This window comes from Oryzias latipes, chromosome 20, assembly GCF_053564925.1.
Source record: "Oryzias latipes strain Hd-rR chromosome 20, Olatipes_Hd-rR_3.1".
Lineage (NCBI taxonomy): Eukaryota > Metazoa > Chordata > Actinopteri > Beloniformes > Adrianichthyidae > Oryzias > Oryzias latipes.
The window spans coordinates 3,233,405-3,258,078 of record NC_136256.1 but is presented as its reverse complement, the minus strand read 5'-3'; the positions used below and the strand labels follow the sequence as shown (position 1 = coordinate 3,258,078).

Genomic DNA, 24,674 nt, shown 5'->3' with positions numbered 1-24,674 from the left:
GACTAATGATATGTGACATAACTGATTGTTACGGCCCCAGGCTCTTTGGTGTGTATATGTGTGTATGTAGAGTGTTTGCGTGTGTCTGGTTGTGTCCGTTGCAGAAGTCTCCACCACAGAGTTGACTCCACCTCCTGCAGGAGATGATTGCGGCATCCTTCCCTCCTCCAATCACCAGGCTGGGCAGGAAGCATAAAAGCCTCAAACATCCCTTGTTCCAGTGGCAGCTGAATTTCTGGGAGGAATCCGTTTAATCAGCTGGCCCCTGTTGTTGGACTTGGCGTTAGAGCCTGTGGAAACGGCCTGGTTTTCACCTCTAGTTGTGATCTTTGTTTTCGGCTTATGCTTTGTGTTTTGTGTCTTGGTGACGTCCATCCAGTTTAAGTTTCACATTGGTTTTGTTATTTATTGCATTAGTGCCTGAGCAATTAAGTTTGTTACCTTCTTTTACTTTTGGAGCTGTCATTCAAATAAACGGCTGCACTGAGAGCCTTAAACCCTTAACGGCTTAATTAATTAATTAATTAATATTTTCTTAATATTTTCTCCCTCCCTTGGGGTGGGATGTAACACTGATCATTTACCAGTTTTTGACATACATGTGAAGACAAAGACAATAATGAAAGAACCAGCCTATAAAAGGTTAAGAAATGAAAAAACTTATGAAGAGGATTGCTGGTTTGTCGTGTCTCTTCTCCGGTGAAGCGGTCTGCAGATCTCCACAATGTTGGTGTCCAGAGAAATTCCATTGGACTTCAGGAACTCCTCCACCTGTTTCTCCACAGTACTCCTCTCCTGGTTGTCGGATTCCTCACTGTTCCCAGCGGTCACTGCGTGCGCATGTGACCTGGGTTTGATTGTCAATAATCATGTTGTTAGATCTGGAGATCTGCTCTTGGTCATCCATTCATTTTATGATTATGTCCGTCCTGTTGAAGCACTGCTCCTGTAGAGCCCAGACCTGCTTTACCTCTCCGAGCAGGTCCAGAATCTGTCCATGAACAATCTTCATAGCTTTGATCTCCTCCAGAATGAAATCAAGCTTCTTCCTCAAGTCCTCATATTCCTCCGAAACTGTTTTTTTTTTAGGTGGCATGTTTAGGAAATGCTTTTATCAATATTTAAGCATTTATGTAGTATATTGAGTTGAGAAGTGCAGCTGTTCTATGCCTGCCAGGCGACTTCTCCGAGAACTTAAAGAGGGCCTTCGCCCTGCAGTAGCCGGGACGGACTCCAGAAACCGGGAGGGGAAAACCAGGTTTCATTTGATTTTGATTTGAAATGGTATATTTCAAGCAATTAATTAGAAATAACACACAAAAGCAATACAATCATCAGTTATACATTCATACAGTAACTAATCAAACTTAGGATAATTAGACATATTAATAAATATTGCTTGAAAGGGAGTGGAAGGAAGCGAACTTATATAATCCCACCCGTTATACTGTAACCATTTTATTACATGATTTATCAATATCTGTTCATAGCTTTTGTCAGACAGAATTAAGAATCTTGAAATATCATTAAAGCACATGACAAAGAAAATTACTTAATTGTAATGTAAAAATAACTATTTTAGAAATCAACATGGTAAATGGAGATCAGTTATATAAAATATATACAGATTATGTTACTTATAAAAGTCATTCAAATGATTAAAAAATAATACTATATCAGTAAAGTAGACACAACACTGTTTCAGAGATTTTCATAGCAAAATTTCATCAACTATCAAAAGTTAAAAACGTGCAAAATTTTGCTACATTCGGAAAGATTTTTGAATCAATTTATCAATTTTTGGAGCAAGTGAAGTAATATTCATTAAATGTCGATCAATTTAACCATTTTCAAAAGGTGATTAATCATTTGTTTTACTTTTTTATTTTTCTTTATTTTGTTTTTGTTTTTAAATAATAAAGTAATGCTGTAAGGGAAAAATAAAAAGGGTCCATAATCTGTCGATTGTCCAAGGTTGGCATTTCTTCTTCTGCTGATTAACAGCCGTTCTTCTGGGTTCAAAACAGTTAATAGTTCTCTTCGATGTTATGTGATTCAGGTCCATATCCTTCTTCAGCTGATATCACTTGGACCGGTCCGGTGGACCAAGTGGTTTGACGTAAATCCTGCAGCCTTTAACCCAAGTGTTCTCAATCTGCTTCTGCTTCTGCTTCATGTGTGAAATATATTTCACACATGAAATATATTTCATGTGTGATATCTAAATATTTCAAATTTCAGGTCATAGGGACCTTATCAATGTGGTAAACACAAGCTCAATCAAAATAAAATCAAGGATGGATTATAACAAATTATATTTGTACCTAGATAAAACCAAAGTGATGTTCTTTGGTACCGACATAGCCAACAACAAGCTCTCAATTAAAATAAAGGACCAAGCAGCCTTGTTTAGCCCCCAAGCGCAACTGGCCCTGCCCCCCACCTCTACACAGTACCCGTCGCCCTCTACGCCCAAATTTTATTAAGGCTAATCAAAGCTAACTATGCTAATTATGCTTCTATGTGTAAAAGTGCTAGGATTAGTTCAGCACCGTCAACTGACTCAGAAAAACACATTGCGTAATATGCTAATGATGCTAATTCTGCTAGTTATGCTAATGTGAATAAAAGTGCTAGCATCACAATCATCAACCCACTCAGAAAAACACATTGCTTAAGATGCTAGTTATGCTAAAGTGGCTAAAACTTGTATATTTGGTGTGTTAGTCAATTCTAAAAAAAAAATCCGAATTTTTTCGTTTTTGCTGAGTGTACACATTTGTTTGCGACCGTCTTTTGCTTACCACGCCCACATTTCATTTTTGATCTTGTCGTTTGTTACATCAGTTTGTTCAGCGTGCGCCAGAGAACTGCATATTTCATTTTCACGACATGCCGATTAAAAATGTGCCGTTCAAAGTCTATAACTTCTAATTTTAACACTTTGTCTACAGCACCTTGCTATGCGTGCCTGAGAAGTTACGAGACGATTGCTAAAAATCCCTAGGACGAGTTTTTGTTTGTATCTGGCGCTAAAGGTGCTTTTTTTTAAAAAAAAAATGCAAGATGGCGGCCTTTTCCCAAGGTCAAAGTTCAAGACACTTCTGTGGTGTTTGTAGACCAGAGCTGGCAGCAAGTGTGTGCAATTTCGTGAAAATCGCTCAAACAAAAGTGTTGTTTTCCCGTATCGTGGAATAAAACAAAAAATGCCAAATCTCAGAGATCACCACAAAGGGGCCGCCAAGCCGTGGGTCGTGTGGCCGTCCCATAATGATGTCAAAACTCTCTTGGGATATTCCCAACACATTTCATCGTCTTTGGGGGGGTTAAGTTGACTTTGTGGAAAATTCATTTGCAATTTATCCTAGGTGTGTGCACATTTTGGTGACTTTTCGACCATGTGGCTAACTAATATGTTCGTTGCAGTCAGTGACTGCTGCTCCGGACCATAATGACTAATGTCCTTATTGAAAGTGTTAGAGAAATCAAATCCTTAGGGGTTGTTATCGATGACAAACTAAGTTGGAAGCCACACATCAGACACATACAAACTAAAGTCTGGAAAAGGAACAAACTGAGGGGATGTCGAAACTTCAAGATCAAACTTATAAGAAGCACAAAGAAAAGTTTCTGTGTGTCGGGGTGTGGCACTTAACTTTGGAACGGGTTAAGTAATAAACCCAAACAATGTTAAATATCCAAAGATTTAAGAAAATGTATAAAGAAACTCTGATTTTACTATTAAAGATAAGAGGAGTTAAGGATCAACAGGTGTTTGAATATTTCCAAATCCATGTGTAAACTTGATTGTGGTGAAATAATCAAAGATCTTTTAATTAAAACCAATGAGTATTACATTGTAATGTGCAATAATGATTACTAAAAGGATTACTATTGATTTTCTTTACTTGATCTGCAATGTGTAGCAATAATTACTGGTGTAATGTGATCGTGTGTTCTAATGATAATCAATTATTATTACATATTGGTTACCGTTACTGTTTACTGAAATCATAAATGAATTACAGAAGATAATCAATCATTATTAGACACTGGATTTTGTTACTTGAAAAGAATCTATCTGATCAGAACCAGATTACAAAAACTATGTCCAACTATAAAATGAATAAACTCAGTATGGGAGGGATTATATAAACTTGCGTCTTCCTTCTCCTTTTCAAGCAATAAATCAAACTACTTGACTTTAGTGAATGATCACTATATTAGATTAAGCAAATGGGATTTAAGTGTCTTTTTTCTTTGTTTTATTTCTTTTATCTGTGCATTTCATCATTTCTGTAATTAGTTTGATAAATCTGTGTATATTATTTTTTGCTTTAACTACATGCTTAAAATAAATAAATAAATCAAATCAAGCCGTGAACAACCTAGGCAGCCTGTCGTAGGGCCACTGGAGCTGGAGCGATCACTATGCTACTGGGAGTTGAGCTGGCGGCCAGACAGAGACCTGCTGTTGGATGAGGAGCCAGCCTGCTCAGCCTCCTGAACTTTATGAAAAAAAGACTGCCTTGCTTTCTGAAAAAGATATGGAAATGTTTTCATCAAGCTCTTTGCCACAAGTCCACCAATAGGGAGTGGTTTAGTCATTTCATCCATCCACCAATTTTCTACTGCTCATCTGGGACCAGGTCATGGGTGAGTTTAGGTAAAGATGATCAGACTTGTCTTCTCCCTGGACACTTCCTCCATCTCCTCGGATAGCTGATTCTGAGTAAGTCTCCGTCAGAAGTCAGAACTCTGTCTCCCCCTCTGGTCACCAGTGGGAACCATCTCTAGAGTTCTAGCCACACTTCCTGGATGCTGCACACCTGACTCTCATTCATTCATTCAGGTTGGAAAGCTGTTTTTATGAGGTCTCACATTTTTAATGTGTGATATCTAAATATTTCACATTTCATATTTTCCTGAAATTAAATTTCAACCGAAAATAAAATAGAACATGATGATGATTTGTTTTAAGCTACATACTACACAGGGCATTTTATGTGCATTCACATCACTTCTTAAAAGCGAGTTTATCTCCTGGTTTTTTAACCCCTCTTTTTTGGATTTAGACCAACCATGTGGCTTTCAAAATGGATGGGGTGGGGGTTCTGTTTCTACTGTTCACTGGTGCGTTTTGCCATATTGGGTAGCAAAAAGCTTTGTGCGCAATCAATGTCCACTAGGTGTTATAGAATTTTAACTGGGCACAAAATGCAATTAATTTGTCCTCTATGATCAATTTTTTGTAAGGATGATCACTTGAAAAACCACAGACGTCACTGCCAAATCCAAGTTGCCGGTTGGTCAAAGTTCAGCAAGTTTAAAATTCCCACTTGCACGATCCCAGTGCGTTTTGTGCAAGAATCGGAACAAAAAATTAAATGTGCATTTTCAAGCCTGGTGTGAACGGAAAGAAAAATGGTGATGAAAACATAAATCGAAACCTACCAGTTTAACACAATTTACAATAAATATTTGCAGGAAAAAATTATCCTATTTAAAAAATTTTATGAAAGAACGGAGCTTTAAGGAATCTGCAACAATGAGCAAGCGCAAGTAAGCAGAGTTCTAAGGCTAGAGTTATTTTAAAAAAGTTCCAATAACTTTATTTAAAGACACACACATGCAATATAAGTTTAAGAAATTATTCAGTTTACTTTTTTTTCTATTGCTATTAGGAACAATTTTAATGATGATTTATCGTATTTCGGGCAGATCCTCGCTGCAGTGTTTTACAGGTAAATACCCTAGGGCGGTTCAGTCAAATAACTCACCTGCTCAGCGTCCTATTTAAGCCCAGGTGCGCAGTTGTTCATTCTCTTTCTTACCTTCAGCGCTCATTCTTCGCCAGTCTCCGTGCCCAAGCGTCTCCTTCTCTTTCGGCGTCTTGCTGTGTTCCCCCCGTCCTTCGGATGGATGATCCCCATTTTTCTGATTTGGGGTTTTCGTTTCGCCGCGTCTGCTCTCCTTTTGCGGCGATCAGCGGGCGGCTGACGGCGCACAGCGCGTTCGTTCCGCCGCGGTAGCGTGCATCTGCAGGGGGTGTGCTTTCCGCGATGTTCGGGATGTCCGTGGCCCCCGATCAGGAGCAGTCCGGGTCTTCTCGTCTGCCGTGGTCGGCCGAATTTCTACGGTGAGCGGCATACGGTTCTTTCCCGTGTAGTTTTTTAAGGCTGCGTTCTTGCTTCCTGTTTACTTCGGTGACGTCACGCCCCTAAGGACCCTGGAAATTGTAGTTTTGTCTCCTGGTCCTTCATGATTCACTTCTGATTCCTTTTCTGCTGCGTAGTTCTGCGTCGTCCGGTTGTTGTTTCAGGGGTTGTAGGGTCTTTTCTGTGGTTGTGAAGGCTGGCGGTCCTCGTTTGGACAGGTTTCTCATGCTGGCTGAATTTTTTTTTTTTTTTGTGGCTTTTAGCAATTTTTTTTCTGTTGCTGTTTGTTCTTTGGGAGCTGAGTGTGAATCTTGACTATCTTTGATTCGATGCTGGCTTTATTATTATGGCGCTTCTTCTGTTTATTTTCTTCGTTGTTGTAGCTGCTGGTTAGTCAGAATGTGAATCAGTGTCTCTTGGACCCATCTCTGCTCAGTGGACATTTTCCCCATGATTGGTCTCTCTTATGCAGCGTCTATCGCTCATTTTATTCACTCAGCGATCGTTGTTCGTTGCCCCCGCACCTTCTGCATCTGTTTCTGCTCTGCCTGTTTTTCCCCTGCTCTGTGTACCCCAGTGGGTCCTGCCCTGGCTTCAGGGACTTGCGTCGACCGCATTAGTGAGTGTGTTAGTCTCGTCGCGGCCTTGTTTTCTTGGCTGGACAGTTAATTTGTTATTCTCTCTCTGGTTTGGTTTGGAGGTTTGTGGGGGCTAGGTGATGGATTCTTCCGGGGCATCGTTTTCAAAGCCGCCACTGAGGGTGGCCCCTAGGAAGTGTTCAGGTTGACGTGACTTGATCTGGACCTGTTAGCGCCTCGCAGTTCATCCCCTGGGCATCTGTGGCCTGGTTCCCCATGCGCCTTCAGGATTGGTATATATTTTCTTCAGCTCCCCATGCTGTCTGCACGATTTTCCTCCGAAAACGATATAAGGCTGAGGATGACTATTATCACTGATGGACTCACTGTTCTGCCTCTATGCCTCTCAGTGGCGTCTCTTGGCATTCAGTTGGCGCTCGACGTGTCGGTTTACCTTTCCGCTGTCGTGACAGTCCTCATAATATCGACTTTATTATCAGAAGCCCTGTACTGGATATTTGTAGGCGATGGGTGCCCTTCATTTTGCGAGTTATTGATGATTTCTTGGTGGCCAACTTTCCTCTGTATCCCTGGTCTTTTGAATCTCTGTGGAAAAAAACGTTATTTTCGAATCTGGGTTTCCACGTTGTCTATAATGTATGGTCCTCCACCCGTCCAGATTTATTTTTCTTCTATGGATCTGGGTCGTTTATTGATGCTTGTCTCTCCCCATTATGTCATCTCTAGCTTTTGTGCAGCATGTTGTTTATTCAATTTTTGGTTGAATATGATTTGTCAATGATTGGGCCACCTGACATTTGCTGTGCCTTTGGTCCTATGGTCATCCGTTCATCTTGTGCTCTGGGTAGTTCGATCCTGGGCCCCGTGTTCCTGTTCTGGATTTTCGTGTTTTGCGTTTGATCTTTCCCTCTCTATGCTTGGAGTGGTTTTGTGATGACTGTCGTGTCTTCAGGCTCCCTCCACTTGTTCTTCTGAGTCTGCGCCTTCTGGTTTGGGGGAAAAGGATTTAAGAAGAGTAGTTTGTGTTTGTCCGGCCGCCAGAATCCACAGCTCTGATGGTTTTTAAGGGGTCGTCCGGTTATTTAATCCTTGGAGATTATATTAAGGCTGTTTCAATAGTGAATGATAGTATTGTGTCATCGGTTGACTTGGTTAATGTTTAAATAACACCTTGAGCAATTTCTACCCTGACCGTAGGAAATATATCACTTGCGCTCTCTAGCTTAGTTCAAGAGTTAAATCTTGTCTCCACAAGCCAGTCTTCTATCTGCCTTGTTTAAGCAGATGACACTCTGCTAGATGCATTCCCATTTAGAGGCTTGTTATACTCCGCCTCTAAATGCTTAAGGTTCAGTCTAGCAAAAATACTATCAAAACCTATGATCCCTCATGGCTCTCAAGTTCTCTTTTGCAGTATCCAGACGCCCTTGGCTAATAGTCTGTACTTTGTTGTCCACCAATTTGAGAACAACTAATATCAAATCCAGCCGAGCTGTAATCCTTTGCTACGTGGGATGTTGACCTTCCTCATCTACCAATCTCCTTGGCTACTCTTCCCATCACCTACTCCTCGATGGCCTCCTGAAGGTGCGTCCCTCTGAAACTGTCAAAGGTTACTTTTCTTATCATTGGAGTATATAAAAAATTGGTGTAAAGATTTCGTGCAGGTTATATATTTCACTATCATTTCACTGTTGGAATTTGTAATTATGGTGGTTTCTAGGTTGCGATAAATCCACAATGGGTCTTTGCCTTAACTATCTACTAAATTTCACTTTCTCAGATTTGTTCTTTAAAAGCACTGTTATTTAATTTCTCTCAATCATTTTGAAACTGATCAGTTTCTGGGTTATTTGTATGTTTTGTCAAGACTAATACTGCTTTGTTTTATCTATGCCTCGCATCCTGAGCCTGCGAACCCCTACGCCCCGATCAGCTTCTCCGTTTCCAGGAAATGATGTCACCCATGCATTCCTTGATCTGGTGCTGCAACGATGACTGCTCGACGTACCTATTGCTGCACTGAAAGTGACGGGGCGGTGGACCTCCTCTGCATACCAATGACACTTCTGACTGAATTAATTAATCAATGTCAACAGCAGAATGAATGTAAATTCTTCGATTATAGATGTTAAAAGAAAATTATAGCCAGGTGGAAGCCTCAAAATTTAGGTTGTTCTAAGTTGTATCATAGTATGCGCAGAGCTCGAATTTGGTTCTTAAGCTCATTTGTTTGTAGTATGCCAATGAAGCATAGTAATTATGGGCGTTGAACTCGTTCTTAATATTTGGATGGAACCTCAATTAAATGGATGTTCCTTGAGCGCTTATAATTGGTATGCCAAATGGAGAAAATTATGGCTATTAAGCTCGTTCGTTGGGAGCTTCGAAATAATGGATTTTACTTAAGCTCGTGTATATATATTTGCCAAAATGGAAGAAGTTTATGGCCATCAAGCTTGTTCTTAGTTTTATAGAAGTTTGAATAATGGCTGTTAAGCATGTCATAATACGCCATCGGAAGCTTTGGATTGGATGTTAAGTTAGTGTATCATACGGGTTGTTTGGCGGTTTAAATTATAGTTCCACACAGCGCTTTGCAGAAGTGAGCTTACGTTCTAAGATCAGGTATGAGTAATTTTATGTTGGCTCCCCTTTTATTTCTTTCCCTCTCTCTTTCAGATAGTATGTTCCCCTAGTGGTTTCCACAAACGGGAGCAACCCTACGGTCAATGATGCCGGGTCACACATAGCAGATCCACTAGATAGCATGTTCCCTTCGTGGCGCTGTACTCGAACGGGGCAGCCCAACGGTCAATGGTGCCGGGTCACACATAGCAGATCCACTAGATAGCATGTTCCCTTCGTGGCGCTGTACTCGAACGGGGGCGGCCCAACGGTCAATGGTGCCGGGTCACGCATAGCAAATCCACTAGATAGCATGTTCCCTTCGTGGCACTGTACTCGAACGGGGGCGGCCCAACGGTCAATTGTGCCGGGTCACACATAGCAGATCCACTAGTTAGCCTGTTCCCTTCGTGGCACTGTACTCAAACGGGGGCGGCCCAAATGGTCAATGGTGCCGGGTCACACATAGCAGATCCAACAGATAGCATGTTCCCTTCGTGGCGCTGTACTCGAACGGGGGCGGCCCAATGGTCAATGGTGCCGGGTCACACATAGCAGTCATACTGTGAAATGAAAATGGAATGCTGCCGAAAAACACACCCCATTTTATTACACACTGATTATACATTCACATTTTTCTTCTTCTGGATGATTTTAGTGTTGGGGGTTTTGTTACCCGAAAGTTTTATGGAAATTTCTCATGGAATTGAACGGAGCCTTATGCCAAACGAAAAGATGTGAATGCCAACTTAAAGAATGTGGAAAATTAAGTATGTCAAATAAATATTTCTTACTGCAAGAGTTGTCTGACTGAAATAAAGATCAGAATAATTTTAACCAATCAAAGTTCCTACTGGATGACAATCTACAAAATCTCTGACAGGAAGCATGTGGGGTAATTGCACTCTATGATGGTAGTGAGGCTATAGTTGTTTCTGTGGATGGGAGAGAAATGTTGTTTAAATGGAATGTTTAATTTTGGATTAATAGCTGCCGATGCTGATGAGGAAGCCTTGCTATGTCTCACCCGGGAGGACTTGAAGGATTGATTTTCTGGATCAGAAAACCTTTTCAGAAGAGAGCAGCTCTGGGATTTCATCCGTCAAAAGGTATAGCAGTAAAAAAGAAATCTGGGCAAAATCTTATGAAAGTGATGCCATCCCTGCAACTACAGCTGTATCACCATGCCAACATTAAAATTCAACTACCATATCTACAGACAAGACAATAAAAATGCCAGACCCACCAGAGTATGTCGTGTACACAGATTCAGAGCTGGAAATGGTGGGCAGTCAGTACTTTACGTTGCTTCTCAAAGGGAAGGAAAAGGGCTGCAGTTTGTCTAAGGAGCTTTGTTGCAGGCATGTGAGAAACACAATTACCAGTATGGTTGCAAATCTGCGTGGATGTTCTATGAGGAAAGCCTAAAAAATGTTTGAGGCATGTCCATGCTTCAAAGAAGTTAAAAATGTAAGTTTCTTACCTCATTTTAATTGGATTTGTTTTTGTTGCCTATGATTGCTGTGTATTTAAGGTCAATAGTGGATTAAATGAATTGAGCACCATTGATTTATTTATTTTACTAAGGCCATGGATGAGCTGCGCCGTATGTGTGTGGTGCTAACCTAAAGTACATAGATAAAATGAAGGGAAGGTGGAAGGACTTTTTTTGCAAAAGTTCGGTTTGGAGTGTGGAAGACGGTTTTGAAACCCCGTTTTCCATTAGATATACGTGGAGGTAAGTTCCTGTTTTGTTTTTCAGAACATGTTTCATTTGTGTCCAAAGCACTCAGTTATTTATTTTGTCTCTTTCTTAGTGGATTTCACTGTTGCTCTCATCAATGCACTCCCATCACTCTTCCCTTCACCAACTCCACCACCAAAATGGCTTGGAAGTGCCAGTGAGGCTCTCCTTAATGTCCTAAAGCAGTGTTTTTCAACCTTTTCTGAGCCACGGCACACTTTAACTTTGAAAAAAATCCTGCCCTTTTTCGCAAATTCAGTACCAGTGATAACCAGGGGCCGGTTGTTCAAAAAGTTTAATCTGGATCAAAATGATCCGGATTTGGAAATCACATTTTTTCCTATGCAGGATCAGGTAATCCGTCTTACTTTTATGCCGGTTTTTCAAACCAACATTGGATTGGATCACCCTGATCCAGATACACAGTTTTCAAGATTACCGAATCCAGATTACCTGTGCTCTAAATGGGATAACATATCACAACATGGGCTACCAGCTATGTAAAGAACAGGTAGAAGAGCCAAAATGGGGTCACTGTAAGAGTTTGTTATTCTGAGACAAAACACAAAAATAACAAACATCCACTTCCATTCATAATTTCTTTTATGGGTCATAAAAGAAATTATGAATGGAAGTCCTCATCTGAGTCACAAAAAATACAAAAAACAGATATATATTAACAAATACATTGTGGATATTTTGAAAACGTCTTAAATAAAATGGCTAAATGTCCAATAGTTAACAAAATAAAGAATGTTTAGGGAGTTTTTTTTATCTGAGGAGGAGAGACCAGCATTTCCAAGCTCTGCTTTTAGGAGGCGGATCTGCAGTTCTGCTTTGGTTTGCTGCAGTTTGGTCAGCTTGATTTGTTCCTCTGCCAGGAGTATCTGTGCTGCTGCTCTTTCAGTCTCTCGTTTTAGAAGTAATTCATAGGCATCATCATTATTTTTCGGCAAAGGATGCTTCAAGCGTCTTTTCTGAGCTCCTGTGACTGCTGGCTCTACCAGTGAGGGTCCAGGTTGAATTTCAATAATAGGGCTGAGATCCAGAATGAATGTTTCCTCTGCATTAGGAGAAACAGGCTCACTTTCCTCTACAATCGTAGGCTCACCATCCCCTACAACACCTTGAATCCCGTGCAGAGCTTTAGAGTTCTCACCTCCAATAATGTCCAGAACCACATCTGTGTATTCACCTTTTTTAAAGGGTTTGTTGCCTGTTTGGGGTTTTTTGGCTTCAGCAAGGTCCTTTGTTGTTCTGGCCCTCAGATTCTTCCATCTAAATTTCATTTGCTCCAAGGTCCTCTTCTGGCCAGACCCCATTGCATTCACATTCTGGGTGATTTCAACCCAAATGTCTTTCTTCCTTTTGTTAGTCACCATTCCACCCGCAACAGAGCTTCCTACTATTGAGACATAATGGCACTTAACACCCTCCAGCAGTGCATGGGTTTCTGCAACAGTGAAATTAGGTCCTTTTGAGTCCATGGTTCCACCTCATCTGTTGCAGTGAACATAGTATTTATAGGCCAGGGGCATGATTGATTTAACTGAACACAAACCACAGCACGTCAGCCAATTGGTGTGTGGGAAATTGACAGCCGTCTTATATTCAGCCTTTCTCAGAGGACTTAGAGAGAGGCACTGACATGGCAGGTATTGTCCATCGCTACCATCGTTTTGGTGGAAGAGGATACTGTCAAAGGGTGTATGTTGAGCGTGCTCAACCACTGGAGCAGTACACCACTGAAGAACTGTATGCTCGCATTCGCTTTGGGAATGCTGATATTAAGTACATTGTAGACCTAGTCAGGCCAAAACATCAACAGAGAACCTGAAGGAGTCACAGTCAGTCTGTGGAACAACAGGTCCTCATTGGTCTGCGCTTTTATGCATCTGGGACTTTCTACCAAGTAGTTACTTGGCTACCAGGCGCAATGTCCCTCTCTGTCATGATGTTTATGATGCACCTGAGCCATTTGAAGAACCAGACCAACCTCTGGCATTCTCTCAGAATGAGTGGACGTATAGTAAGGGATGCAATTGTTAGACATTATTTTCTACAGGCTCATCTTTGATGATTTTTACTTTGAAATTAATATACGGTGATGAATTGAATATATTATTTTTGTTTGTTATTGAAATCTGTTTCGGGGATTATTTCATATTTCATTGTTTTTACTTTACTTAATAGCTTAATTGGTAGCCAATGTCTACTATATCTACTTCATCACTGTTATATAATATAACAACTTTTATAAATAAAAGTATAAACACTAAATGAAACAAATGTATTATTTTACCAATTTTAAAGTTTTTCTACGTTTCCCTCCTGGAATCCACCTTTAAATCCTACCCCCTGTTGGGATCAGGATAATCCAGTTTTTTTGGATCAAAGTTATCCAAATCCTACTGACAAGTTTTGAACAACACAAACTGAAGGTTTGATCCAGATTAGAACTAGGATTGGATTCTGTGATCTAATCTGATTTCAGATTCCTTCTATCCCTTTTGAACAACCCATTTTCAAGATTTGATCCAATCCGATCACCAAAATACGATCAGCTTACCTTTAAACAACTGGCCCCAGGACACTACCCCCATCATCCCTTCTACGTGCATCATAGGAAATCTCACCTGAGCCCTAGAGACACGGATTCTAAAAGATCAAGGTGAGGAGCTCAATCACCCTCCTGCTCCTAAAAATATTTTGTCTGTCCCTTCATCACTCCATCAAGACGTCCTAGCCTTACGCATACGCATCCCGTATGTCCTGTCACAGAGGTGTCCAAAGAACCCTTAATCTCATTAGGCGCAGGTTCTTCTAGCCAGCTATGGAGCACGATGTTCGATAATTTATCTCGGCCTGCAACATCTATTCTCTTCCTCTTTCGGCTTCTCCCATCAGGGGTCGCCACAGCGAACAAGTCGCATGGTAAACTTGGCAATGTTTTACGCCGGATGCCCTTCCTGACGCAACCTTCTCAAAGCAACCGGGCTTGGGACCGGCACAGAGGTAGAGAAGGGAACAGGGAGCAGCCCGGATTTGAACCCTGGTTTCACGGACGGAAGGCGCCGCAAACCAGCACGAGCTGAACCGGCTCCCCGGCCTGCAACATCTATGCCCGCTCCAAATCCTCGAACTCTCCACCCGCTGGTCTGCTACAACCGTTGTCCTTAATCGTCCATGGTCCCACCTAGCTATGGACTTCATCACTGGTTTTCTGCCCTCGCAAGGTAACACCATCATCCTAACCATCATCAATCGTTTTTCCGAGGCTGCCCAATTCATACTCCTGCCTAGTATCCATCCGGTCACGAACACCTATGTCAACATCCAGCTCGATGCCGCCTTAAGGACCCAGCGGCAAGAATTCAAGAAGCTACTATCCTTGCTAAAAAACTTTCTCTTAAGTCATTTCTGGAAGAGAAAGAAATCTGTTAAAATAATTCCTAGTTTGAGTTTACTTCCGGGTTCCAGCATCTGGGTCTGTCTCGTCATACACATCATGACAGTTTTAAGCTTTGAGGATTTATTAAGATGGGCCAACTTGTTGTAAGATCATATTTTAATTACCATGTGCTTTGAACTAGTAAAAAAAAATATTTTGGGGATGTATAATACCCAGTTTTAAGTTATTCTATCTAGGATTTAGCTTTTTAAACCTTTTTCCCCCAAGCATGTCTATGAAGACTCTCATTCATCCAGGTTGGTTCCATTGTAGTAGGTTTAGGGGCTGTCATCTGGACTTGGTTTTAAAAGTTAGTTTCACCTCTTATCCAAGAGGCTTTTCTCAATTCTGAAATAGCTGGTCGAAGAGCTGGTATATATGCGCTCATGGGGGAGGAGTCAGACCTGAAACTGGATGGTATTGTCAACTTACACTGTAAACCCGAATAGTCCAATGAGCTCAAAAGTTTTATAATCACTGAACTCAAAAGTAACAAACAAGTTGAGTCAGCTTAAAACCTATAAGCCGATTGAACTTTTGCCACAGTTATATGTTTATTGGACTAAAACATTTTGAGTAAATGAAACCTTGGAGTCAAAACTTATGAGTAATGAGACGTGATGACGTCGTAACGTACGCCCATGAACGTGAACTCAGCCACAGAAGTCTTCAAGATGGCGGAGGTCTGATGCGAGTGTCAGCTGGCCCAAGTTGATAACGCACATACGTCTAGGTAAGTCGTATTATTTTATTTTTTATTATATTTTATGACTTTCGCCTCTGTATTATATATTTGTTGCTTCTTTTGATGTTCCTTCAAGTATATCCTTTGTATTCATGACGTGCTCCATGAGTTTGTATGTATCTTCGAATATTTGTTCTGAATTAAACAATTATGTATGTTTTGCAGTATCATGTCATCAGAGAATTATTGCTTGTGGTTAAAAGAAGTTGTTGGGGCAAAGTTTCAAGTTTTACTTTTACCGAGTTGGTTGGCGCACATTTTAAATTATCTAACCGTTACTAGCTAACCGTTACTACTAGCTAACCGCTAGCTAGCTCTGGCAGAGCGGCTGCCACAGCCACATATTATACGACTCGGTGGGAATTGCCTTTTTTTTCTACTACTTTTTACCATAGGCTCTGTGATTTGGTAATCGTTATTTTTTTGTGTAACTTGTATTTCACGTAGTAACCTAATAAATGCAAATGTGGGCTAAGCTAGCTGCCTTACGCTAACATGTTCTCGTATCTTCTTTAGTGAACCGGCGGTGCGTTTGAAAAATAAGAGCGAAGGTAAGTTTTGATTGTAAATAACATGGCTGCAATATTTAAGACACGAGCAGCTCCCAGTCCCACGAATCCTCCGGCTATGGAGAACATTTGACCTTATTGAAAAATGAAATTAATTATAAATAAGTAAAAATTTCTAAGCTACCTTAATGTTATGTAGCAGTTATAACTTTGTCCTGAATTGGGCTCGAGTTAAAATACTAAATGTATCATAAAGTTTGCTTAAGACTCAAAAACTGTATTTTGGCCACTGGTTTGGTTGTGATTTGTGTTTCACAATGTCAAATATTTTAAAATAACTTTTTTGTCTCTTCCTAAAACATCCTCTATGTCATTCTAGCTAATGCACAAGTATTTAAAAAATATTAATATAAATCATAGATTACATATTGTGGACAGAGTATTGAGGCTATTGTGAAATGCAGCGGTTTTTCCAAGCTACCAGTAGCTTGAAAAAGCTTTAAAATGTGTTTAACATTTTAAAAAAAAATTTTGTAGATGTGAGCTGAGTTTCATCGCATCACAAATGTCAACCTGCGAAAACCGTTTTATTTTGACCTGGACAGACAGACGCAGAGGATGCTGATCTTGTTGAGAAAGAAGGCAGCACGAACCGGAAGGCTCTATGCGACTTTCTGCACCTCTATGATAAACAGGTGAGGTGTAACTGCATGGCATGATCAACATTATGCATTAGTATAGCTAAAAGAAGGGGCTGACTTGGATCGGTTTATATTAATCACTGAGCGTTTCTAATTCAGTGAATGAGTGTAAATGTTTACTTCACTGGAGAAAAAAACATCAATGTTGATCCCAATGCATTTGTAAATATGAATTTAATGTCATCTTATGTTTGGTGTATTTTTTGAAATAACTGTACAATTTTAAGATTATTAAAAAGACTAGATGAACTGAACTGAGCCAGACCAAAGGGTGCAGTCATTTGAAATATGTTTGCCATATTAATTTGTCTTTGTCTCTGTGCAGCAAGAGCAGACTGCTGATGTCAAAGGTACTCCTGTCCTGTACTGGCTTCCCATATACAAACGTGAGGAGGACCCACAGTTCTTCAAAGTTTGGAATGTAAGTACTTTATGATGGATATGCTGGTTAATACTCCAGCTGTGTGGGTAATACAACTTAACCATAAAGTCATGCCAAAGCAATATTATGTGGCAGAGCACATAGTCTCCTAAAATATTGCACTCCAGCTCATCTGTGCTCCTGTACCTGACCGTGGACCTCGCCTCTGACTCGTCTTGGGCCCACAGCCGTCCCCTATTTCATCTGGATGACGCCAATCTGCTGGACTTAAAAAATGCAGTTGTTGAGCTAGAAAATGTAATTCTTCTCAAAGAGTTCTGGTACATCGCCTGTCCGTCCTGGGGAGGAGTTTTTTTTTATTTTATTTTTATAAAGGAGTTTTTACTAACTGTGTAAAAGGGTCTAATGGCAGGGATGTGATGTGTGTAAATGTGATCCTGTTTTCAGATGTCATATTTTTTATTGTACAGTGCCTTATGGAATCATGAGGACTCTTACAAATAGTCTTATTTTGATTCCATTTGATCTTGTATTATATAAGCTCTGTTCTTCCAGATCCTTTTCAAGCAATAAATCAAGCTCTACATGACTTTAGTTAAAGATCACTGTATTGAATTAAGCAAATGTGATTTAATTGACGTTTTTGTTTTATTTTCTGTCTTTTTAATCAATGCATTTCATCATTTCTGTAATGAGTTTGATAAATATGTGTAATTTTTTTATTGCTTTGACTACAATCCTTGAAATCATTAATTTAAATCAATTTTAATAATTTTCCTGATGTGTAATTTCTGACCTTCTCTTAAAATGTCAATTTCAGGTTGTAGTTTTTGCATAAAGTTTTCTTCCCTCAAGTGATCAATTCTCTCTCTTTAATACTACACTGTATCTTTTCCTTTGCAGATTAGAGTCACCAAAGCCAGACATCAGCTGCACCTCTGTTGGCATTCTGACCGTCAGCAACAACAATACAAGTTCAGTGCATTTCTGTCCGCTCAGTACAGCAGTTGTGGTGGAAGATGAGCTTGTGGTAGGCAAATTTCCTAAATGGGTATTTTTTTGAGCGCTAATGTTTATAGGGAAATGGCAGCCTAAGAAAATACTGTTTTATGTGGGAAAAGTATAAAAAAAAAAAAGGCTGATAAACAATTTTTGCTTTTCTTGAAATGTAAGAATGCTCTTTTTTTATGAAGTTGTATAAGGAAATGGTGTAAAAAAGATTAGTGCTCATTTTTTGCTTTTCTTGAAGACTGATTTATTTATTTTTTATGGCTTGTGCACTTTTTCTTAACACAAATTGTGCTTTGTTTTACCTTTTTGTAGTACCACAAGTTGTTCAAATGTACTTGTGTAAGGTGGTTTAAAAATAAACTTGCAATTACAATTCTGCCTCAGTTTTTCTTTTGTAAAAATGGCCGTGACTAAGAAGGACAAATAAGACTAGTTTAGACTTCAAATGATTAATTTTGAGTTGAGATATATTAAAGTTTTTTAGTTAATTAACTAATGTATTAAGGTTCAATAAAAACAAAATATTCTAGTTCAGTAAAGTAAGAATCTTTAAGTTAGTTAAATAAAAAGTTATAGTTTAATTTTAGTTAAATTGTTTTATTTTATTCAACTCAAAGATTTTAAGTTCAAATAACTTATACTTTTTAAGTAAGTCAACTTAAAAATTATTATGTAATCTGTTTCCTCAAAAATTTTGAGTTCACTGAACTTATTCGGGTTTACAGTGTAGCCTACATGGTTTCGGGTCGTTAAGAGTCCTTTGTCCTCAGCTGGGGATTGGGAATTTCTTGTTTTTAGATTTTGATGTTTTATTTCAAGAATTTTTGTCAAGTAAAAATTACTTGCTGCATGGACAGATAATTTGACTACTTTCTAGTCATTTTTTATCGTTTTTCCTCATTTTTGAATGACGTGTGCAGCATTCAGGAAGTGTGCGCTGGGCTTTCTGGGAGTTGCTTGCTGCCTGGATGTAACACCTCCATTTATTGATGGGGTGTTACATCCAGGCTCAGTGGGTGCAACATAAATGGCACAACCAAGGGCTTACAGTGCAAAGCACCCATGTTTATTTTTAATGTGGAAACACTAACAACAAATATCTGGGGAGGGAAAAAGGCTGCTGTGACAAGCATGAGTCATCCTGCTAGTGTGGCTGCCAGCCATGGGAAAAGTGGGAAGGGAGGAGCCAATAAAGGGCCTTTAAAAACCCTTCTCAATCAGGTCCTTCTGGGGCAGGCTGGGAAACCTGGAGCTGGAATAAAGAAACTAAAAAGACAAGAAATGGTCACCACATAACAGGGGGCTTGCAGGATCTCTGCAGTCCGTTGATGAAGACATCAGTGTCCCTGCAGCTGTCCACATTAATCCTTTCTTCCTCCACCAAAGACAAGATCTCTAAGTATGTGTGATGCTTCCTTCTGAGGAGACTCACATTCTAATGCTAATATAACAGACTATTTTCATTCCTCTTTTTGTTTAATGTTGAAACGGGACGTTTCATCTGGAGGAGGGGACGAATGTAACACGGTTTTTCTTTCACTTTGGTCTTCTGCAGATGACAGGTTCATGACAGGTTCCTGACATGAAATGGGACAAATGGACTTAAAGGACAGAATAAAGTACTGGTCCTCTACACCCAAACGTGTCTCTGAGCTCCTTATTTACATGTAAAACTCTGCTTGTCATGACAGCAGCCGCCTCGCCCTCCATCGGCTGCTCGTCGCCTCTGATTTACTCCACCTGTTCGCCTGAGTATTTATTACTGCCATGCAGCTGCACTCACTGCCGGAACATCAAGTATTCTGCCTGATTCCCAGCTTTCTCATGCTTTACGTTTACAGTCTTCAGCCTGTCTGGAAGCCTGGCTCTTTGCTCCACGTTCTCAAGCTCTCAGACCTTCAGCCGCCTGCCTGCCTGCCGATATCCCAGCCTCTCTACTCTACCCGTGATTCCAAGTTTTCAATAATCAACTTACCTGCCTGTGATCTCACTTTCCACATCGCCAATTCCTACCTCAAGATACCAAGCAGTAAGACATTCCTCTTCTACAAACTCTGTGTTCACGGACTTCCTCATTCCAAGACCGGCGTCCCACCCCCTCTCTGAACTCTGGACTCTGCTCTGTTCCCTCCCTCCTCTTATTCCTAATCACCCACAAGTCTGCCTCAGCGCCCTCTGGTGTCAAGTTTCAGCCATCATCCTGCCTGCTCTGGTCCTCAAATAAACTCTGAAGTTCTCTTACTCCTGGGTCTGTCATATTTTGTTGGTCTTCAAGACCAGGGGCCTCATTTATAAACGTTGCGTACGCACAAAAGAAGGCGTACGCCACTCTCTACGCAATAGTTGAGATTTATAAAAAGCAAACTTGACGGGAAAATGTGCGGTCCTCCACGCAAGCTCTGACCCAGGCGTACGCACAAAAACGGGTGAAATGAGAAACGGCGACACCGTTGGTAGATGGAAGAAACACGTGAAAGTGAAAATGACAATACTGCCTCTCAGAAATAACATGAAGACTTCACAAAGCAAGTCTGACAATTAACCGCCTACACGAACACCCGTTTGATCGATCAGCAGTGAAACAAACAAAAAAAACAAACGCAAATTACAACAGAAATTCAAATGAACACATATTTGCAAAAAGAAAAGTGAAATATGTTCTGCAATATTGGCATGTTGTGCAATTCCTCCTCATAAATATTATAGTTAACAGAATGAAATAATGTACAAAACTGATATTCTCGTTAATGTGTCCGTCTGGCGGAGCAGATATAGGTGCGGGCGCGCGGACGGACGGACAGATGTACTAATTGTCCACTGGGGAAAGTTGTTTTCAAATTAAAAAGTTTCTTCATTAGATATGGAATTATGGTATCCATGCATATGCCTTTGGTTTGTTTTATTTTTGATAAAACAATGTATGGCGTATGTCTCAATCATTCAGAAAGCAACAAGAAATTACATTTGCGCTGATCAATTTCCCATTTCCACGTCGATTATTACCGACATCTGTAGCTTGTCAGATGTAATTAAATGGAGGGAAATAAAATGCCCCATCACAATGCGTAATGACGCACAATGGCTGATCTTGCGCTCTTAGAAGATGTGGCAAATGGAAGAATTCGGAGTGAACGCATCTTTAGACAGCAAGGAGACTTGCTGGCAAACGAGGACGAGTGGCTTATGAGCCGGTTCAGACTTCATCGAGCCGTCCTGTTGGACCTCTGCGGGCTTTTGGGCCCGGCGTTACAGAGGAGCACTCGGAGGAACCACGCGTCACCCGGTGCATCTGGCGCTCCGGTGTGTCCCCCCCCCCCGATGGAGCGTTAGCGCGTATTTTGTTTTTGCCTCAACTTTGATGTCCGACCATTTCTTTTTTATTTCGGCCACGGTCCGAGGTTGTGAGGCTACAGCATTTACGGCGTCTGCCACTGTTTGCCACTCACGTGCCTTTTAGGCATTAGTAATGTCCACACTGTGCCCTCCAAACAACACTTTTCTGCTCTTTTCAACCTCGCCAACGATAACTTCTACTTCAAATTGAGTGAAGTTACATTTTTTTGATTTTCTCTCCGTGTTTGCCATGGTTTCGCAAGCCATGAATATTCATTTGTGGGCGTTTCGCAGACTATTTATGGGCAACTATGGGCGTGTCATGAAGCCGCAAAAACAGCGCTGTATTTAGAATCAGTTGTGATTTATTAAGGGAAAGATGCGTAGGATGTGCATGCGCACGGTTTTATAAATCCGAATATTTCTGTGCGTATGCACGTCCTATGTTTCATCCGTACGCCACTTCTGACGCAAATCCTACGCAAAGTTTTATAAATGAGGCCCCAGGTCCTAGCACCGCTTTACCGACACCGAACCCCAAAAGGCTGATTACACTAACAATAATCTGATTTTCTGAGTCGCCAAAAGGTTCAGAATGTCTTTGTTTTATAACCATATCTGGAAATAAAGCTTCACAAAATACTCCTTATCTTTGCTCTTCGAACATGGCTCCAATAAAAACAGACAAATGTTGTTTTTTTCTCGTTAATTTAGGATTTTAAAGTCGTAATCAAAGTTTTTTATTTAATGGCCCTAAAAACTTGGTTTTACGCAACCAAACTTTTATTCCTTGAAAAAAATGCTGTTTAGAAAATGTCAATTTATTTGGTTTCTGTGAGGTTTATATTAAATTGAATCGGTTGGTTCAAAAGGGGCCCAAGTCCACAATTTTTCAAAATAGAGATATTCTATGGTCTTCAAGGAAAAAGCTATTTGATTATGTGCAAAAAAGTCCCATGTCCGTTGTAATGTATTGACTATGCTTGACATTTACAATGCATTATCTCGTGCTATCTTAGATGACCACCCCCTTCCATTGACGTGTTTCCCCTACCATAACAAAGGTGGCTAAAGGTGGAAAGATTTCATGTAAACCATGGACACCAGTGAAGATCACAAATCATTGAAGACAAAAGGTTCAGCGCACTGTCTAGTGGGTCTAGATGACCCAACTCTCAATGTTAAAGTGCCTAGGATAGAACAAGGGTTACGTACAAAGTTCTGGACTTGGGCCTCTCTTGCATGGGTTTAGCTTTATCCCATAGATGGCAGCACTAGTTATCCAATATGGCAGCTCCCCTGTTTAATTCAAGAAGGGGCCAAATCCAGAGACTTTAGTTTGCTAGTCCTCTGAAATGATAAAAGTGAGGTGCTCTGTATTATAGCATTTGTAAGCCATGAACTGGTGCTAAATCTGGGTAAAGTATTAATCATTTTGTGTAGCCTCCCTTTATGTGATGTAAATAAATTAATTTCCTGGAAAAACAAACCTCTTGGGCTTCGGCCCCTTTTGAATTCACAGAGTCAATTGCAATAAAATGGAGGGTAAAAACAACTACCTGGGCAAAAGTTCCACTAATTTAGTAAAAAAGTATTGCAACCTTTTGGAAAAGTAGCTGCAACTTAAATTTTTTGGCGCCTCAATTATTACAAAAAAATACACGTGAGATCGTGAAAGGACTATACATCAATACAGACCACAGAGTTTCTCTTTTTTATTTTTGGTTGCTGTTGTGGAGTAGGACTTTTGTTAAGGAAAAAGTGTACCTTGTCTCAAAATATTTTGAAAAACACGACTCTAGTGATATTTAGTCCACAGCAGAGTTTTATCTTCTCTGACCTGAACTTGGCTTTATGGATCCTTGTTTTTCTGTCACACAGATTTGAGGCAAACATTTGTAAAGAATCTAAATGTTTTTTAACAACGTTTACTTTGTTAGATTACCTTTGCAGAAAAAAGGTGAGTTGAGATAAAGACTTAGCCAGAACAAGAAATCAAACAGATTTTAGTTTTACTCACCTCCTCTGGTTAAAATCCAAACATGGATCAGGAAAAACAAAACACTAAAAAGTTTGTTCATCATCAAAGTTTTCTGAAAAATAAAAACTCCCATTACTCAAATCCTGAAGCCAACTTTTTTGAGACTCTAATAAAAACAATCACTTTGTCTGAAGAACATTTCTCATCTACAAACTGAAAGTACATGAACCATCAGTAATGTGACAGTGGACTGACGTGAGCAACAAGAGACGACTTCCTGTTTCTGAGACGGTTTATTTTTTGTTTCATTTCTCTTCTTTTCTTCAGACTTCAGACTTTTTTTTTGAAGACACAGCAAACAGTCTCATGCTTGTGGCTGTGAACGGTAACTTTTTGTTTCCCTCCTCGGTTTAGCAGGACGGTGAGAAAAGCACAGAGTTTGTCCAATCAAATGCAGCTTGAAGGCCTCCAGAATTGTTCCTGTTCTGAAAAAATCTCCTCTCACCTTAATGGATCTGTCGCTCTGATACTGAAAATCATAAAGACCCTGGAGTTTGAAACTATGGATCTGGATAAACATGTTCATAAACACATGAAAAAGAACACCAAAAAGATCTGAGGCTGATTGATCAGTCTCAGATCCTGCACTGAACTGGGATCAGAATCATCTTTTTGCCCTAGAATTTCACATCTTTGGATCAGGATTAAAGTGATCCGGATTACCAAATTCCCTGATCCAAGTCCACGGATCAAAAATTGTTATATTGGTATTTCAAAACGTTGCTGTATCAGATCAAATGTTCTTAGATCTGTTGGGATGGGGATTGCCAAATCCAGGCGGAGCATTGTCCAACAATGAGGAAGAATCTGCAGGACTTCAGCAGCCAAATCTGAGACTAGTATATACCCCCCACCTTACACAGAATTGAGAAAACCCTCCAGGATAAGAGGCCAACTTGTTATCAGCTTGGAAAACTAAGTCCGGGCAACCTTGTTTTTCTAGACTAGTTCTGCTGTTGTTACGAAAGGCGATGAGGAGGAGGAGGCAGAGGGTTCCAGGGGAAACAGGATCTTTGATAAAGTAAAACAGACTAACAAAACCAAAAACCACTGCTGAGCAAGCTAGGAAAACTCAAAATACACTGGAACTACTAGAAACAGGGAAACATTAACCTATGAAGCAGCACAGGGTTGAAGGGAAAGACAGGACTTAAATACACAGAACAGACGAGACACAATGGAAACAATAATGGCAGATGGGGACCAGAAGCAAAACTTGAAACAACATAATAGGAACCTTTCAAAATAAAACAGGAAACTGAACTCAAAACATTTGATTGTTTTTTAAATGGTTTATTTTAAACAATAAAATAAGAACAATACACAACATTACAATCATCAGTTATACATTCATACAATGACAAATTGAACT

At 40.1% G+C, this 24,674-nt stretch overlaps 1 protein-coding gene and 1 long non-coding RNA gene across 3 annotated transcripts in view; one reads left to right on the top strand and one right to left on the bottom strand.

The window, feature by feature from the left end:
* The window catches only part of LOC105353610 (hemicentin-1), a 98,379-nt gene extending 74,680 nt beyond the window's left edge, over window positions 1–23,699 (bottom strand). The window contains exon 1 of the mRNA XM_078938823.1: window positions 23,282–23,699. Coding sequence (XP_078794949.1) covers window positions 23,282–23,375 — 94 coding nt within the window. The 5' untranslated portion in view covers window positions 23,376–23,699. The remainder of the gene's footprint in view (window positions 1–23,281) is intronic.
* LOC110015698 (uncharacterized) lies at window positions 15,011–18,736 on the top strand. 2 transcript variants are annotated; one of them, XR_013652364.1, is made up of 4 exons: window positions 15,011–15,313; window positions 16,372–16,529; window positions 16,861–16,956; window positions 17,821–18,736. It is a non-coding gene; the product is annotated as an uncharacterized LOC110015698 (long non-coding RNA). The 2 variants fall into 2 exon arrangements; XR_002872332.2 differs by lacking the exon at window positions 17,821–18,736 and having other exon boundaries at window positions 16,861–17,814.
* Window positions 23,700–24,674: the final 975 nt, after the last annotated feature.